This window comes from Podarcis liolepis, assembly GCF_965112155.1.
Source record: "Podarcis liolepis genome assembly, chromosome: 9".
Lineage (NCBI taxonomy): Eukaryota > Metazoa > Chordata > Lepidosauria > Squamata > Lacertidae > Podarcis > Podarcis liolepis.
In genome coordinates this window covers 61,797,880-61,817,193 of record NC_139564.1, presented here as the reverse complement: position 1 = coordinate 61,817,193, position 19,314 = coordinate 61,797,880, and the positions used below count along the sequence as shown (strand labels likewise).

The following is a 19,314-nucleotide window of genomic DNA, read 5'->3' as shown; positions in this document are numbered from 1 at the left end:
GAAGAAGAAGTAGAGTTTGGATCTGTGGGTTAAACCACAGAGCCTAGGACTTGCCAATCAGAAGGTCGGCGGTTCGAATCCCCGCGACGGGGTGAGCTCCCGTTGCTCAGGTCCCTGCTCCTGCCAACCTAGCATTTTGAAAGCACGTCAAAGTGCAAGTAGATAAATAGGTACCGCTCTGGCGGGAAGGTAAATGGCGTTTCCGTGCGCTGCTCTGGTTCGCCAGAAGCGGCTTAGTCATGCTGGCCACATGACCCGGAAGCTGTATGCAGGCTCCCTCGGCCAATAAAGCAAGATGAGCGCCGCAACCCCAGAGTCGGTCACGACTGGACCTAATGGTCAGGGGTCCCTTTACCCTTTACCTTTAAGGAGTCTCAAAGCAGCTAACAATCTCCTTTCCCTTCCTCCCCCACAACAAACACTCTGTGAGGTGAGTGGGGCTGAGAGACTTCAGAGGAGTGTGACTGGCCCAAGGTCACCCAGCAGCTGCATGTGGAGGAGCGGGGAAGCGAACCCGGTTCACCAGAGTCTACCACTCTTAACCACTACACCACACTGGCTCTTGAGCACAGCAGCATTTTCCCCACTTGTGATTCCCAGCACCTGACATTCAGCCATCTTTGTGGTGCAATGGGTCAGTGTGTCTGGCTGTTAACCAGAAGGCTGGTGATTAGAGCCCACCCAGGGATGGCTGTGGGCATGTTTCCTGCATTGCAGGGGGTTGGCACAGATGGCCCTCCCTTCCAACTCTATGCAAGGGTGCCAAGTTGAATAAACGGGGGGCAGGTAAACCGCACCCCACATAATCAATCACAATATGCAATGCACACACACACCATTGGAATGGCAATGACCATCAGCTTGGGGTTGGGGCTCGGCCCTCTCAAATATTTTATTGAGGGGAACCTCAGCCCCTAGGAGTTGAGTGCTATGAAATTTCCAGGAGATTCAATGAGATCACCCACAACTTTCACCTTGCGAACTTTGGGTGAGCCCAAAGTGCTCCCGAAAGCAGCATGAGCAACTGCGAAGGCTGCATGGTGCGCCTCTGCACCCACTTCCTTACCCTGCCCGTGCCCAGCTGATCTGATGCCAGAGCTCACAGTCTCTCTCTTGCCTCCAGGGGAAACACTCAAGCCCTGCAGACGATTCCAGATCGGCGCCCCCCTTCTTCTCGCAGCGGATCATCCGAGCCAGGCTCTCCTCGCCGCGGTCTTCTCCTGGCACGCTTTGCGGCTGGGGGCCGGGCAGGCGCCTCCGCCCCCTGGAGGAAGCGCAGGGGTGTTTCTCTGCGTATGGACTTGTGTCTCGGCAAAAGGAGGCTGGCAAGGCGGCGGCGGCGGCTGTCTGAGCCCGGCCAGACATCATCAACCTTTCTGCATATTTCATTGGAGCTGCTCGCCGGGACACCGGGACACTGACCGCTGCAAAGCAGCTCGCCGGCTTCCATTGTGCGCGCCGCTTCCTTCCCGTCTGCTGCTTTTACGCTTCAAAGCGGGCTTTTCTCTCGCTTGGTGAATACCTAACCTTTGCTGCTTTCCGCGCGCTCGCCGTGCCCTTGCAACAAAACATCCAAGGGGGTTCTCTGAACTCTTTCCTCCTCCTTTTCTTTTTTTCTCTCCCCCCCCCCCCATTTGGAGCGCCCGAGCCGTGCAGGACTATAAAAATATCTCGTTTGCAGGAGAGAGATTGCACGAGCAACTTCGACGAGAAGACGACTTGGAGGAGAGACAGAGAAGAGTTGCAAGAGGAAAGCTCAGCCCGAGCTTGCTGGCTGGCTTGCCTGCCTGCCTGGCGATTTCGAAGTGGCATTGCAATTGAGCAAAACCATTTCGCAGCCTTCCCAACGGCTCGGCGCCGAGAGGGAAACCGCAGCAGCGGCTAGCGCCTGATCCAAACAGATCTCCTTTTTTTTGCTTGTGCGTTTTTGCGCGCGAGAAGGAAGCGGCCGACTGGCGTCGTCTCTCGAAGCGCCGCTTGCATTGAACTAGAGCAAGAGTTGCAAGACTTGAGCGGCCTTGGAAGAGCAGGGCGCCGAAGGGAAGCCGGCCCCGGCGTGGCCCTGACATTGCAGCGCGCCCCTGCCGGCCGGGCATCTCCTACTATCCTCCGCGCCTCGACGACGCGCCCCAGCGCTCGGCCCGGGGCGCAAACTTTTCCTCTCCGGCCGAGAGCGCTGCGCTCTTGCTTCTCCCGAAGCCGCCGCCGCAGCAGCAGCGCCGCCTGAAAGCTCCCCGCTTCCCGGTCGCCCCGTGACCTCGCACCGCCCCCGCCGCGGCTCGCCCCCGAGGGGAGCTGGCGGCGGTGCGGCGGCGGGCTGACGAGGACCCGCATGGCCGGAGAGCGCCGACGGCGGTGCTGGTGGTGAGCCGGGAGGGCTGCGGAGGAAAAAGAAGAGGCGAGCGCCCTGAGGGAAGCTGCGGCCGCCGCTGCTTCCTTCGCCCTTCCGCGAAAGGACGGCCGGGAAAGCAGGACGGCGAGGCGGAGGAGGAGGAGGAGGAGGAAGAGAGACGGCGACGGCGATGTGGCCGGGCGGCGCGGCCGGCAAGCTGCCCTGCCCGCGGGACTCGGCGCTGCGCAGGGCGGCGTTCTCCGGGAACCTCTCGGCGCTGCCCTTGCACTTGGCGCCCAGCGGGAGAAGCGTCAGGGTTTTCATCAGCGCCAATCCCGAAGGTAAGCTTGGGCTTCCCCGAGGGGCTCGGAAGTCTTGGCCGCAGCCCCGTCCACCGTCCCTTTTTACCTCTGAGCGGCAGCTCCGCGCTTGGCGGAAGGCTGCGCGCGGCCCAGGCGCGTGGGCCGCCTCGCCGGGCAGCTGGGCGCGCTCTGGACGCCCTGGAGCAGAGCCTGGAGATGATGATTATGATTATTATTATTACTACTACTACTATTATTACTATTATTATTATTATTGTTATTATTATTATTATTATTTATTATTACACCATCCATCTGGCTAGGTTTCCCCAGCCGCTGTGGGCCACGCTCAACAGAAAATTAAAAGCACAATAAAACATCAAACACTAAAAACTTCCCTAAACTGGGCTGCCTTCAGATGTTTTCTAAAAGTCAGGTACCAGTAGTTGTTTATTTCCTTGAAATCTGATGGGAGGGCGTTCCACAGGGCGGGTGCCACTACCGAGAAGGCCCTGTGCCTGGCTCCCTGCAACCTCTCTTCTCGCAGTGAAGGAACCACCAGAAGGCCCTCGGCGCTGGACCTCACTGTCCCGGCTGAACGATGGGGGTGGAGACGCTCCTTCAGGTATACTGGGCTGAGGCCGTTTAGGGCTTTAAAGATCAGCACCATCACTTTGAATTGTGCTTGGAAACATACTGGGAGCCAATGTAGGTCTTTCAGGACCGGTGTTATATGGTCTCGGCGGCCGCTTCCAGACACCAGTCTAGCTGCCGCATTCTGGATTAGTTGCAGTTTCCAGGTCACCTTCAAAGGTAGCACCACGTAGAGTGCATTGCAGTAGTCCAAGCGGGAGATAACTAGAGCATGCACCACTCTGGTGAGACAGTCTGCAGGCAGGTAGGGTCTCAGCCTGCGTACCAGGTGGAGCTGGTAGACAGCAGCCCTGGACACAGAATTGATCTGCGCCTCCATGGACAGCTGTGAGTTCAAAATGACTCCCAGGCTGTGCACCTGGTCCTTCGGGGGCACAGTTACCCCACAGTTATTTCAGCCCGGCCTGCTCTGCGCTTGGTGGGAGGCTTCACGCAGCCCAGACGCATGCCTCGCCCCTCAGGGTTGCTGGGCATGCGCTCTGGACACCCCAGAGCCGAGCCTTGAGAGACCACTGCGCCTCTAACAGCCCACAGAGCGACGTTTTGTCCCACGTGCGGCTTTGGTTGGGGGTAGGGGCTGGATGGAATGCTGGCCTCTGTCATGAGGTCAGCTTCATGTCCCGAGATATAATAAGAAATAATAATAATTTATTATTTGTACCTCACCCATCTGGCTGGGTTGCCCCAGCCACTCTTGGCAGCTTCCGACAAAATATTAAAAATACAATAAGACATTAGACATTAAAAACCTCCCTAAACAGGGCTGTCACTGGCCTCATCGATATTGCCCAACATGTGGACAATCGGGATAAAACAATGGTGTGAAGCTAGAGCACAGATTCCCAAACTTGGGTCTCCAGCTGTTTTTGGACTACAATTCCCCTAATCTCTGAACACTTTTGCTTTTTTTGGGGGGGGGGACATAAACTTCCAACTAGTTTTATTATTTATTTGTGTGTCCGTGGACTATCACGTTTCAGCTTTCTGGGTGGCCTACAAGTGGTTCCGCCATTTTGGGGTACGCCTCTAGCCTCCCCCCTTTTAGGGAAAGGGGAACGTCTCCTTTTCAAATTGTTTTTATTAAAGATTTTCTGGGGTTGTAAAAGCAGTACCTTTTTTCTAAAATAAAATAAAAAATAGTGGTACTCTCATTTTGGCTCAAGAAAATCACCATTTTATATTTCAAATTGAGGAAAATAAATACAGTAAATGGACAAAAGTACAAAGGTTCACAAAATGTTTAGGGGCATGCGTACCCTTGCGTACCCCCAGAAAAAAGCACTGTGTAAAAGTACATGCACTGTCTCTATTTTCAGATCATACAGTCCTCTCTACAGATTAGTTATATTTGATGTTGTATGCAGTACAAGGTTGGGGGAGAAGAGAGTGGGGGGGGGTGAGAGATAAAGGGGATAGTAAACTTTTTATCTTTTACCTAGTATATATGTGAGGCTTTTGTGTCATGTGGGTAGGTGAACATCTTCTGAGGACTCCTCCGGGTGTTCCTTTTTATTGCGCCTTCATGATGTTGTGGGGTGGGGTGTTGGAAGGGACCACAAGTATCTAGTCCACCCCCCCCCCTGCAATGTAGGAATCTTTTACCCAGCCTGGAGCTCGAACCCACAACCCTGAAATCAAGAGCCTCATGCTTTTCCAACTGAGCTATCCCACTTACTTTGTTTGCTATCGTTGCCCATCCTATAGCTTCCTGCTGAAATCCTGTAACATTTTATAGCACAAATCTTCCGGTTTATTCCCACCCCCTCCTGCTTTTATTGCGCTATAGTGCAAGAGTGCCCCTCCAGATGGCAATAATGTGACAACACAACAACTAATAAAGTGGAATGGATGTGTGGATTGCGCTATTATTGCACCAATGACATCTTGTAGAATACACCTGCCCAAAAAAACAGTCTGGAGGGGCCTTTAGACTTTTTGTGTAATCCTAGGGTTGTGTTTTTACTTGAATGCCTGGCCTGGAATCACCCTAATCATTTCACTCCTCGCCCTCCATTTCTAATCTGCACATTTCCCCCTTTCAAACTTCTAGTAAAGTGGGGAGTGGGGGGAGTCCGTTGGACTGTGCATGGCCCAAATTTGAAGGGTCTAGCTAACCTGAAAGAACCTTTGCAATTAAAGTGCCATTAAGTCAGTCAGTAAGTGAGACAATCATTAGATTTAGAGCAGGTTGCCACTTGGGACTTGTATAGTATTTAAAGGGAAATAGCTTGCCTTACAATTCCACTTTGTTATGTATGTCAGTGACTGCCTTCTAAACTTAGAATCCAATAGACTTCATTCGGCAGTTTATGGTATTTATTCTGTGTGGACATGCACATTAGTATAGCTTTGTGGAGCACTCCGGCACGTGAGTGTCATATTTAAACGGGCAGATTAGGTCAGTTTTGAAATCCCTTCCGAACCTATGTAGAAGACAAACTCCATTAAACTTTGTCAGTTTCCTTCGGGGATAGACACTCCGCTATTCCCCATCCCCATTTTACTTCAGCCTTGGCTGATAAAGCACACTAAATAAGGAAATATCCTAATCAATCTGGTGGCCTTGCTAGCAGGAGACCTCATGCTCATTCTCCTAGTTTGAGACAAAAGCACAGCTGAAAACTGGGACCTTGGTGGCTGCAGTACATGGTGTCCCAGGGAGCATTGGTGCCTACGGTACTTACAGGAAGAGTAGTGGGGAATAAGAGGAAGATGCTTACAGTCTCTCTTGATGAAGCCTCCTCAGTTCTTGTATGTAGAATGTTATGTACTGAAGTTCTCACCCTGGGCCAGCAGGGGGATACTGTAGATAGCTATGCAAATAAGTGATCGAAAGTGACGTTCAGTGATTGGATAGTTTTAGGAAATTGTTACAGTTACGTTGTACTGGAGCTCTATATAAGCAGGCTGACTGAACCCTTCAGTTCAGTTCTGTCCTGGCCTGTGAATAAACAAGAGCTGTTTGAAGAATCGCTGTGCCGTCTGATATGCTCACCCACAACTTAACATAGAACATCTGTGCATTTAGCTGCAGCCACGTGTGTGTTTGTGTGTTCTTGTATAGTTACTGTCTCTCAAGCAGCCCCCAATGCTGAGTTGAGTTAGCACTCTCGTGACCCTCCCTCGCTGCTCATTCCTGCACAGCAAACTACACTTGCCCAAGATCGCTCTCCCACAAAGCTGTTGACGGTATAGGAGCCCTGTCCTGCTTTACATCTGTTCATCTGTAATGTAGAGACGGAAAAATAGTTCCAAAATGTGAGTCCCGTGCTGCCGGTTCAGCTCAGGTTACAAGTGGTTCTGCATTTTGGAAAAAAGATGACTCTTAGATTGGTTAACGTGGTTCTCAACCTGTGGGTCCCCAAGATGTTGTTGGACTACAACTCCCATCATCCCTGACCACTGGTCATGCTGGCTAGGAATGATGGGAGTTGTAGTCCAACAACGTCTGGGGACCCACAGATGGAGGAGCACTGAAGGGTGGCAAACCGTGGCCCATTAAGCTGAGTCCAGCCTGCCAAACCACTTCAAGTGACCCGACAGCTGCCACTTGGTGATTTGAATCACCATCACAGCAACAGGCTGACAAGAGAAGTTTAAAGTTCTCTCAATATTTATGAAGGAAGCACTGCCCCATTGAATTGCTAGGCTGATGGGAGGGACACTTTGAATCTTCACTGAAGTGGGGACAAGTGTTGTGTGTGCAAGTGAGTTGATGTGTGTCTGAAGATAGGCGTGTGAGAGAGTGAAAGAGTTTTCCTTCCTCTATGTGTGTGGGGGGTGTATATTGTGAATTTGTGGTGTATATCTTTGTGTATACACAACCACTTTGGCCATGATCACTCTTGTGCCCATGCTGGCAAATAGCTTTTGGATGACTAGCCAAATTGAGCCCAATCCTTTAAAAAGGTAGCAGCAACCCCGCTTTAGTTGATTACCAGTTAGGCTGATTGAAGGTTGCCACTCTAGAAAGTAGTTGTAGATGAAGGCATATAAAAATATTGTTATTTTGGTTACTTTATTTATTGGTGACCTTTTGGTTGTAATAGCTCCCAAGCTCACAATGAAAACAATCCACAAAGTAGTCCAAATCTGAGGAAATAAATCCACTCCTCAAGAACCCTGCCCAATTTGCAAATTACATACCAGTTTGCACTATTAGTCAAATTCGAATGTGATGCATTTTCCTAGCTGGATAGAACTTTCATTGTAACCCACATATGGGTCATTATTTCTGCAATTGCATATCCATATATTTTGCTACATGAGCTATCAGCCAAATATGTAAACATGTAATTGTTGCACACAGGACTTGGGGCAGAATTTCTTACACAGAGGTAATATCTAGGTAAGGAATTTATAAGTCTCTCATATACGTCCCTGTTTCAGGTATAATGCTAAACTGTAAAAGGCTGCAATGAGGAAGTTCAAAGCATCCACTTCCTGTTTTTCACTAACTACAGTTTCTTGGTACATCACACAGACTGTGATTAGTTTAAACCATATCTCAAACTATGGTTTATGAACCTGGCTTGTTAATGAACTATAATTTAAACCAGTGCTTTTCAGACTTCAGGCTTGTGGGATCTACAATGTGTTTTTCCTAGAAACCAGGGCCCGGTGCAACATAGTGGCTCACAGGCTGGAACTGTCTGACATAAATCATACACTGGAATAATCTGAAGATATGAGTACATATCTGCATCTTCGTACAAATCAGGGGTTTGGAATACAAAACTTTGTGCCAACAGTATATGCACAAAGACCTGGTCAAAGGCAAATGGTATATATTCATATTTTACAGGAGAGGAACACAGAGACTAATAAGTGACTAGCCCGAGGTTATTAAAGGCAGGGAGATAAATTTTTACTTGCTATGGTTAAATTATTGGGAGTCAGAAACCCTTGCTGATCTACTGTAAGTCATCCAGAGAACTACCATTAGAACCTTGTCTATGTTTTGCCTTCCACTAGTTTAAACTAGCCATAGTTGGCACCATTTTTAGACACAATAAACAATAGTTAGTGAAAGGCAGGAAATGGATGCTTCCAAACCCTCACAGCCAAGGGGAGTGTATGAGCCCAAGGTTAATGCCCACTCATTCATAATTTAGTGTTATGTCAAAACAGGCCACTGAGCCAAACCACAGCTACTCATTGACTATTTTGGTTGGCAGTGGCTGTCTCAAGGCCACAGGCAGTCCTTCTTCCTGTGGTCCTGTAACTGCAGGTAACAGGGGTTGAATTTAGAACCTTTTGCATACAAAACATGTGTTATGTGTCAGAGCTGTTCCCTCCCTGCAATCAGGATTCAAACCTATGACTTGTGGCACATTTTCAAAGTGAAAGCCCTGTGCTTTTCACATAGTGCATGGGCCTTCATCAGGATCTTTGATTTCATCAGTCAAAAAATATATCAATAGTGCAAACAATAACTGAATATAACACTTAAAGTGATAGGCATGGATAGCAAAGATCCTAAGATTTAACGGCTATCATGCAGTGATTCTGCATACACAAACTTAGGAGGAATTTCCATTGTACATGCATAAGTCAAGGACAAAGATAACAAAGTTATCTTGTCAACTCACTTAGACAATTTCGTTGTCGGCCATCAGTGTTTGGGAATCCTAATTCTGGAATTGCTAATTACAAAACTTTCTAAACATTTTGGGAGGTGTTCATGTGCAATTTGGATAGGGCATATACCAATTAAGCCATATTCATAGGTATGCAAGATAAACTACTGCATACTTGTAGACTTGATATATTTGGATGCAGTGTATATGTCAGCACAATTATGTATTCACTAGTCTAGCGTGCATTAGACAAGCTGCTTGTTGCCATTTTCATTTGCAAGCTACTTCAGAATAATCAGCAATGAATTAGTTTTAAAAGCAGGCAGTTTGTTTCAATCCAGCCAAAGTCAGTCTCAGATGAAATCAACGAGACTTGAGTTAGGCTGCAAGCTTGTTCATATGGATTTGGGAATTAGACAGAATAAGTGTTTACTACCAAGCAGACACGCATAGAATTAGGCTGGAGGTCGCAAGTAACTTGTACCCCCAAAAAATCTCAATAGTGAAAACAATAACTGCAGGTACCTAAAATGATAAAGCAATCTGTCGTTGTTGGCAAACATCCTAAGATTTATTGACTGTAAGGCTGCAGTCCTTTATAGGGCAGTGAGGACTGCAGCCCAATTCTATGTAGATTTACTTGGAAGCAAGTCTTCACTGTGTTCACTGAGTCTCACTACAAAGTAAGTGTCCAAAGGAGTACAGTTATAGCTATTTCTAACTTTTGTTAGATTGGAACAAATGCTTTAAAAACCTCCGCCTTTTATTATTTTTATGTGTGTTCTGTTGAGAATAATCAGCAGCTCAACCGTGTTTTGAAGACCGTCTGCCAAATCAACAATGAGCTACTTGAATTACTTGGCAGCTCAATGTGGGTTTTTTCAAGCTATTTTTCTGTTACATGCACTCTTTTACATACACCAACTCTGTGGAAGTTTACAATTGGTTTATAAAAGACGAAATCACTGCAAAACTCTGATATACACATTTTAATCTAAAAATCAACTGCCTTTTTAGGGCAAGGATGCAGAACTGACAGGCCCACCCCACCCTGTCTCCTTGCACCCCTTCTCCCCATTGCTGAGCTGTTATCACTGATAAAATTAGCTGCAGGGGGGAACTGCAACAGGAACTCTGTTCTCCCACCTGCTTGCTCAGCTGACCAGAGATAACAGCACAGCACTGTGGAAGAGGAAGCATGGCAGAATCCTACTGCCAAAGCTGCCCTCTTAAACACCATTGTACCACAAGCTTCACAGAACAGCGAAAGTGCCAGCAAGGCACCTGTTGCAGGTGTATATAGGAAGACCTCAGCACCTGTGCAGGTGTATATAGGAAGAGGCACGCCTTCAGATATTCAGAGCCCAAGACATTTAGGGCTTTGTATGTCAACATAGGAGGGACGCGGGTGGCGCTGTGGGTTAAACCGCAGAGCCTAGGGCTTGCTGATCGGAAGGTTGGTGGTTCAAATCCCACCAACAGGGTGAGCTCCCGTTGCTCGGTCCCAGCTCCTGCCAACCTAACAGTTCAAAAGCACGTCAAAGTGCAAGTAGATAAATAGGTACCACTCCGGTGGGAAGGTAAGCGGCGTTTTCGTGCGCTGCTCTGGTTCGCCAGAAGGGGCTTAGTCATGCTGGCCACATGACCCGGAAGCTGTACGCCGGCTCCCTCAGCCAATAAAGCGAGATGAGCGCTGCAACCCCAGAGTCGCTCACGACAGAGGACGAGATGGTTGGACAGTGTTCTCAAGGCTACCAGCAGGAGTTTGACCAAACTGCGGGAGGCAGTGGAAGACAGGAGTGCCTGGCGTGCTCTGGTCCATGGGGCATGAAGAGTCGGACACGACTAAACGACTAAACAACAACATGTGAGCCAGAAACTTTGTTCAGGCTGATCCACATATGTAGCTCCTAAGCATGGTTTAGTGTTGTGTGAGAATGTAGCTGCTACACCACCTACTGTGCTCAGTAATTTGCATAAAATTGGAGAACAGTATTCTAATGGAGTTTAGGGATACTGTGTTTTGAATGTTTTTATGAATGAGCTTAGCAGACGCGGCTGCTTTGCTTTGATCCGACAGTGCATGTTTAGTGTTGTGTATTTAAATTGCTTAATGTAAATGGGATCTGAACTGGAGCTTTGCATACTGAAGAAGTGCTAGAAAAGCGATAAATAACAACTTGAAGATCAAGCTTGTGCGTTGTTAATCATGTCTTAAGTTAGACATTGCTTTCACGCTTCGGCTCAATTAGCATTTGGTCATCATCTTTTCGCATGCAAATTGTGGTGAAATATTTATTAGGGAGCATCACAAAAGATTCAAGTCATAATAATAAATGGCATAGTTTAGGTTATGCAGCTAGGAGGGAAAAGTTTCAATCAATATTTTGAGAGCACAAGAGTATGTTTCATTGCCTAATGGAACAGAACACAACATTGTCTCTGAGTAATCAGAAACAAGCATTACATATGCAAATTCCTTTTTGGCCTTTAAACAAAACAAAAAAAAGTTCTTTCTTCAGTGACTATCATAAAGACCATTCCAGGCCTGAAACATGGAGTACACTTTTAAAAATTACAATATATATCCTCCTTTCTCTTCCTTCTGTCTGAATTTTCTTCTCATGCATGTGTGCACGCACACATTTCTGCTACAGCTCCTGAAATTCCTACCTCACAACGATTAGAGTTGCAGGCGCCCAGGTCCTCTTCTGCAGCTAACCACCCTACAGATTCTGGTCCCTGAGGCAGTGAGAAGCCCATTTCAGCCCTGGGACACTTATTTTCTTCACTTCTATTAATTCTTAGGCACAGCACAGGCACTGTAATTTTTTTAAAAAATCCTGCACCATAGGAGAGGCTGCAGTCCTATGAAATATGTCTTCTTGCACTGAACGGGACTTCTTAATAAGCATTCTTCAGAACTTGCTGAAATCCGAGGTCAGCAATGCCACACACTTTTTGCCTCTCCCACTGCACACATTTTGTGGATATTAATGACGATAAAAGTGCCATTTGGAACCACAGTTATAATTGCCTTTCCAGCTTGTTGTGGCAGATCAATGTTTCAGCAATGCTAAAGAACCCTTTAGAGGGGTGTGTACATTCAGAATCAAGAAGGAACATGGCGTAATGGGGAAAGGGTTCATTGGACAAAGTGCTGTGTATCACTTAACCTCTAACCTAGCAGGGCGAATTTTTAAGAAGCCATTAAAAAAAAGGAATCTTACATTTATATGCTTTTTAAAGAAAAGCAGGTTTTAAAATTTCAACTTGTAGAAAGTGTCTCTTTTTAAAAACAACCTACTCATACTGTTTGACTCTTTCTGGCACTTGTAAGTCTTCCTTACTTAAGGTTGCCATCAATTTGTCTTGAGGAAATCTCCGTGACTTTAATATTTGCATGACTGACAGAAATTCAACAAGTGTGTCATCTCCCATCTCTGTGTCAGGAAACACAGCACTTATTGCATTTCTGCCTGTCAGTTATATGCTAAAGATTCAGAATTTCTGTTGGAAGAAGAAAAGAGGCAATCATACTTCAGATTAACATGATGTGAGCCTTTGGGAGGGGGGAATATATTATTCACATCTTTAACTGTGTTTACCTCCTTATGGCGAGAGGCAGAAGGCTGCTGTGGTTTTGACTACAGCGTTCCTTAGATCCACCTATTTCATATCTTTTTCTTAATTCCCAAGTGCAGATTTCTACACTCCCACATGATGGAAGATACAAAACTGACAGTTGCTTTGTTTCCACATTCTTTTAGCTCTCTCCCTGGGGTTTTTGAGAAATACAAGCACAGTCTCCAGGTACTTTTGAAGTATAAACACAAACAGCACCTGCCTCAGTCTGTATCGATCTGAAGCGACAGAGAAAGCACTGCCAATCTTTCTTTACACAGAGAGGTAATGATTTTGTGCCCCTCAGTAATCCCCTCAACACAAAAGCCCCAGCTTTTAAGGGGAAGACATAATGTATAGGGAGCAAAAGGGGCACACATCCTCTTCTGGCAGATCATAACAAACAGCCAGTTTCCCCATAGTCTACAACAGAGTGCCCTTTCTGCTGAATAGTTGGCCCACTTTTGGCCCAATTAATGAGGATTTCCTGGACCTGTTCATCCTTAAACATCCATGTGTAGTGGCACAGTGGGTTTCGTTCACCATAACTGTATGCACAGCTGCATGTAAGAGCAACAAAATGTAAATAAACCTCACAAATAAGGCAACTGACATTGCAGAGAGAAGAATTCCATTCCTTTTATAGTGGCTGCTTCAGCAAAGCGACTTTTATTTATTTCCTTATTAAAGCCCCAACAACCATATGCTAAGCTGTTAACAAATATTTTATGTTTAGATGCAGCATGGAGATCTTTACTATCCTGCTGGCTTTCTTAGAACACAAATTAATAAGTAGTACGTGGAGACAAGGTCGTATAAAATTGTTCTAGTCATGCTTCTTTGAGTTATTGAGGGTGGGATATCTCACTCATCGTTGTTGGTGGGTTATAAACATGCAAAACCATAGCATACTATAAATAATACAGTGATACACTAGAAAAGCAGATAATCACACCTGAAAAATTCATACTAAAGCCAACAGATACTGTTGTCAGTTCCCTAAAAATACATCATATACATCACATAAAAGCTTGCAGAAATAAATAGGATTCAAGCTGGTTCTGTGCAATAGCTGAAGCCTACTTGCACCGAGGACTTTGCACATGGGCTTCACCAATGCAGACATCCATGGTAAAGAATCGACAGCAGGTGTGTGGAAGGCATACAGTGCCAGGGCTGAGCCAGTGGCGCATGGTCCCACTGCCTCTTTGTATATAGACAGCCCCTTCATGCGCTTGACATGGAGGGAACGTCAGCTGTGGGCATTTGGAACCTACATATATTGCACAATTCTTCAGATCCCAATCTGTCTGATGCATAGCTGTCAACCGTCCCTTATTTGGCGGGAAACTCCCTTATCCCAGCACCGTGTCCCGCTGCTGTCCCTTATTGATGATGTCCCTTAAATTCCCCAGGTTTCAAAGGAAGCAGCTCCTCTCCCTCCCTCCCTGCTAGCCAGGGAGGAGGGAGGCTCCAACTGTGTTGCTTGGCTGCCCGTCCCGCCCCCCTTCGGCCTCTTATCACCAGCCTTGGCTCCCAGGAGCCTCTCCCCACCGGGACTGGCGGGAGCCTCAGGCCCGTCCGCCGCCATCCTCCTCGCGGCCGCCAAACTGAGCGTCTCTGCCTGGGGCCTCCCCTCTGCCCACTGCCGCGGCCGCCGCTCCTGCTAGGCCGTACTGTGGCTGCGCCACCGAAGGACGCAAATGAGATGGGCAGCCTGGCATGGCCTATGAATTGCTGAAGAGCCTTGAGAGGAGGAGGCGTGGGCAGGTGTTCCAAGGGCTAACCATAGAGGGGGAAAGCGGAGGAAGGACCGCAAGCGCTTCTCCCATAGATTTGTAGACTAGCATAGATCGTCTGATCTGCGGGTTTACTTTGGGCACTATTTCCCCCCCCCTCTTCCTCCCGCTCCGCCTGATGGAACTGAGAGCTGCAGATGGAGCACGAGAGAAAAGATACAGAACTGCAGCAACATCTTCGTAGCTTGGACTTCCTTTTGCGTGAAAAGTGGTTGCTGCTTGTAGTTATTTAATTGCAGTGTTTCATCAGCTGGTGTCTTGAGCAGCAACCTCTGGAAACAAAGGGCTAAAAACCGGCTAAAAATCTCTCCAAAATTATCTGGTCCCTTTCAACTTCCTATTTCAGCTGGTTGTCTAAAATCCCATATTTTGGCTGCTGATCCCTTATTTTCGAGGCTGCTGGTCCCTTATTTTCAAATCTGTAAGTTGACAGCTTTGGTCTGATGGTGGTGGTGGTGGTGATGTTGGTATCCATCTGCCTCAAAAGACAGTAGAGTGCATCTCTGGGGGTGAAGCCAAACTGCTGTGTTAGCAGTACTGAAGTTACCTCCCCATGGTACAAGCCTGGGCAGTGTATATGGAGGTCCTGGGCTGATGTGGTCCAAAGGAAAACAGAGCAAAATGTTTGGTACCAACTTGGCTGCAGTAGTTGTCAGAAGGATGTGTACAAGGTGCCATCCAACCATCTCAGGGACGGGTGTGCTGCTTAGCCTTTTCTTCTTCCCAATATATCCCGCATAGCAGCAGAGGTTTAGGATGAGAGTTTTCCTTCTCCTGGATGGACTACCTTCCCAGGTTGATAAGCCCCATCCGCCCCTCACTTCCCTGTACAGGACATGCAGAATCCCCCTTCTTGACCATTGGGCCCCTATTAGTCTTATCTGGTCAATCCACAAGAGCCTGTCTTTGTATGCAGTGGAATTCTCTAACTCACCGAGGGTTTGAGACCCATTGGCTGCCCTCACCTGGTTTAGCCAGCTAATTGGAGCCATTTCCTAGGGTGTGGCCACTGTCGAATCCTGACAGCTTCTTGGAGCCACTGGTGGGAGCTGAGAGCAGGGTGGGGCTCAAAGGTGGACAAACTACCCCAGAAGGGCATGTCCCCCACCAAAGGTACTACCCCTCCCATAACAACCCCCCCACCCAGTGGTGTAGCATGGGTTGTCGGCACTGGGGCAAGGCAAGTAATTTGCGCCCCCTAACCTGTGGATTTGCGCCCCCTAACCCGTGGATTTGCGCCCCCTAACCCTAACCCCCAGATGTTGCACCCGGTGCGGCCGGCCCCCCCTGCACCCCCCACGCTACGCCACTGCCCCCACCTGTTATTTAGATGGTTTTAGGCTGCTTTTTTGCCTAAACTGGTTACCATTTGCCACGAATAGCATGTAATAAATCCAAAGTCTACAAACAATTCTTGCTTGTGTATTGTACGTTGCTGACTTGGCATCATTGCTGAAATGTGCCTTTGCCCCCCATATAATGTTGGAATCTGGTTGTGGGTGCACATAAGTATATGATTTCAGCACTAGGATTTTCGGTTTGAAATGAAAGACATTTCCTTTGTGGATTTTAATTTCATAAAATTAAAGTGCCCAGCAGATACACTTCTGATAAAAAAAAGACTTCTGGGGGGGGGGGAAACGTGATCATTGTATAGGTCCCTGTAAGCATTATTTTTAGTGGCGGCAGAAGAATTAGCACATGTCATGTTATGACTCCACTAATAGCATTGGAGTAGCTCAAGATGCTTTGGTGCTTATAATCTAGGTTACAGGGAAAAGTTTGATGATTTCAGCCAGAATAATAATCGCGGAATATTTTTAGAACTTGGAGCATTTTCCTTAATGTAAGCAGAGTTTAAGATAGCTACTTTATCCTCTTTTCTGGGGATTTAATTAAGGGAGGATAACAGAGGATCAGATCGGAGAGCAGAGTCAGTCATGCTTAAGTTCAAATAAATCTAGAATAACTCATACAAGCATAAAGTTGGAAAGGACTTCGTGGGTCATTTCGTTCTGTTTACTGCAACTTGAGTCATCATCCATTGTGCCTAATTATTGACTTACGTATGTTGGCCTCATAAGTGATGTTGGTGGTCGTCACTGGGCATCCTGGGGGTGGGGCGGAGTACCTGCAATTTACAGGGCTAGTGATTGCTTCAGAAAAGAGATGGCCTTGCTTCCTGATGTACCCCTGGCATCAGCACACCCAACTCCTATCACAGTGCACTCTTAAACTACCCATTATCATTTCCGGGCCCTTGCATGCCTTCTTTGTGTCTTCCTCAAATCACTCCTTAAAACTCTCTCGGCGGTTCGAATCCCCGCGACGGAGTGAGCTCCCGTTGCTCGGTCCCTGCTCCTGCCAACTTAGCAGTTCGAAAGCACGTCAAAGTGCAAGTAGATAAATAGGTACCGCTCCGGTGGGAAGGTAAACGGCGTTTCTGTGCGCTGCTCTGGTTCGCCAGAAGCGGCTTAGTCATGCTGGCCACACGACCCAGAAGCTGTACGCTGGGCTCCCTCGGCCAATAAAGCGAGATGAGCGCTGCAACCCCAGAATCGTTCATGACTGGACCTAATGGTCAGGGGTCCCTTTACCTTTAACCAATCTACGATATTAAAAGCAACTCCAGGGGACATCTGGATTAGGGCTACAGAGAATGGAAATGGGCTTTTAGCCCTTTGTCTATGACATCTTCCCTATGGAAATCACACATCAAACTGCTAACTGCACCCATAGCGGTTTCCTCCAAGGGCTTGTAGTTGGGGTTATTAATAATGATATTTAATAATAATATTAATAGGAATTCTTCCTCACCTTTCACCATAAATATAAAAATGCAATTTTAAAATCAGCCTTAAAAAAACAAATACCAGCAAGCAGAAGAATGGGGTGGGTCCTAAAATATATTTCATGTGTCAAAGGCCACCTGGCACATGGAGAAGATTTGGGGTGAGTCTCACTGAAGTCAAACAGACTTGCTTCTGAGTAGACATGGTTAGGGATGCCTTGTGAGTGTGAGATTGCATTGGTGTAGCAGCTAGTTTGGCACCCAGTTTGTTATTAACTCCTGGAGCAAGTAGCAAGCAAGCATAAAAACATGTAACTTTTCATCCTGTTATGTTTAGCGTTTTGTTTCTATATATTGAAAGGTACCTTTAAGCATTGTTAATGAAGAATGCTACAATTTATGAATGCTGCATAGTGGACTTGTAGAATTATTTTTTTAAGATGTGGTTTAAGGGAATGGCATATGGAGTTGGTGTCTTTTAAGTGTGCAAAATGAGCTTCAGGAAGGACTGAAAAAACACTATAGTTAAGAGCCTCCAAGCAAGCCAGAATATGAATTGACGGTTTAAAGCTGGCTTCCAGGTCCTTGTTTGTTTGGAAGCTGTTAGCTATCACTCCTGGTTCAAACATAGCAGGAAGATATGATATCTTGCTGTATTAAGCCAAGATTTGATTGACTATGGCCACTATGGTGTGCGTGTGTTTTTAAGTCATGCTTACTGCAAACAAGTTTGGTATGTTTTTATACATTTATAATCAGCTAATTCAGTAGAGTCGTACCTTGGAAGTCGAATGGAATCTGCTCTGGAAGTCTGTTTGACTTCCAAAGCGTTCAGAAACCAAAGCGCGGCTTCTGATTGGCTGCAGGAAGCTCCTGCAGCCAATCGGAAGCCCCATCAGACGTTTGGCTTCCAAAAGAACGTTCAAAAACACTCATTTTCGGGAGCCAAAACATTCGAAAACTAGGCTGTTCGAAAACCAAGGTACAGCTGTAGATGGCATTTAAGGCTGCAATCCTTAAGACTCGTTAGAGTTGTGCTGCAAGTGCGTCTTCCGGAATGTAGGCATAATTACTTTTTGGCATAACTGAACATCCCAACCAGTAGGTTTTGTTCAGTTACGCTGCTCAAGGGTCCCCAGTTCATGTTTGGAGCAAGCTACTTAATATTTACCTAACTTTATTTTTAGTCGTACGTAGTGAAGGCAGTGAGAGATTTTACTTTCTTGGGTTCCATGATCACTGCAGATGGTGTCAGCAGCCACAAAATTAAAAGACGCCTGCTTCTTGGGAGAAAAGCAATGACAAACCTAGACAGCATCTTAAAAAGCAGAGACATGACCTTGCCAACAAAGGTCCGTATAGTTAAAGCTATGGTTTTCCCAGTAGTGATGTACTGAGTGCTGACTGGAAGGACAGATCCTGAAGCTGAGGCTCCAATACTTTGGCCACCTCATGAGAAGAGAAGACTCCCTGGAAAAGACCCTGATGTTGGGAAAGATGGAGGGCACAAGGAGAAGGGGACGACGGAGGATGAGATGGTTGAACAGTGTTCTTGAAGCTACCAGCATCAGTTTGACCAAACTGCGGGAGGCAGTGGAAGACAGGAGTGCCTGGCGTGCTCTGGTCCATGGGGTCACGAAGAGTCGGACACGACTAAATGACTAAACAACAACAGCGAATATACAGTTGGTTTCTTATGTGCCTGATATGCAGCATTATGAAAATGAAAATATAGACAGACATAAAATAGAGGGAATTAAACCGGTACACTTTACCGACAGTGGCACATTGTGAAACTAGGAGTCTACTAAAAAAAGGCACTGTAATTAGGTCATCCCTGAACTGAAGCAGGGGCTTGAAACTCTTAAGGTATTATCTTCCCTCTGAGCACTTTTCACAACTACATTTACTGACTGTATTTAGCATTTCATGTGCTTTCTCACATGTTGCTCATTTTAAAAGTGTGCAGTGGACTCCTGCTGCCGCAGAGATTACTTTACCAAATTATGTACTTTTCTGAAACTTGTTGCATATGGAGGAAAACCTGGGTGAAACAATAGATGGTCAAAAACCAGGTGAAACCAAAAAGCCTATACTTGCTGTCAAGCCCATAAAATGATGCATATAACTTTCCTGATGCAGAAAAGGATATTGTATTGCAGGCACAGCCTCGCATGTATGTAGTCATTGTCTTGCCCATGACTACAGCCTGGAGGCCAATATTATTCAGCAA

At 46.7% G+C, this 19,314-nt stretch overlaps 1 protein-coding gene across 2 annotated transcripts in view; it reads left to right on the top strand.

The window, feature by feature from the left end:
* The first annotated feature begins 534 nt into the window (after nt 1-534).
* NWD2 (NACHT and WD repeat domain containing 2) overlaps nt 535-19,314 on the top strand; it is a 62,462-nt gene continuing 43,682 nt past the window's right edge. Inside the window, exon 1 of one of the 2 annotated variants that reach the window (XM_083459723.1) lies at nt 535-2,673. In XM_083459723.1, the coding sequence (XP_083315849.1) occupies nt 2,523-2,673 (151 nt within the window). In that variant the 5' untranslated portion in view covers nt 535-2,522. The remainder of the gene's footprint in view (nt 2,674-19,314) is intronic. The other variant, XM_083459724.1, reaches the window with a different exon arrangement.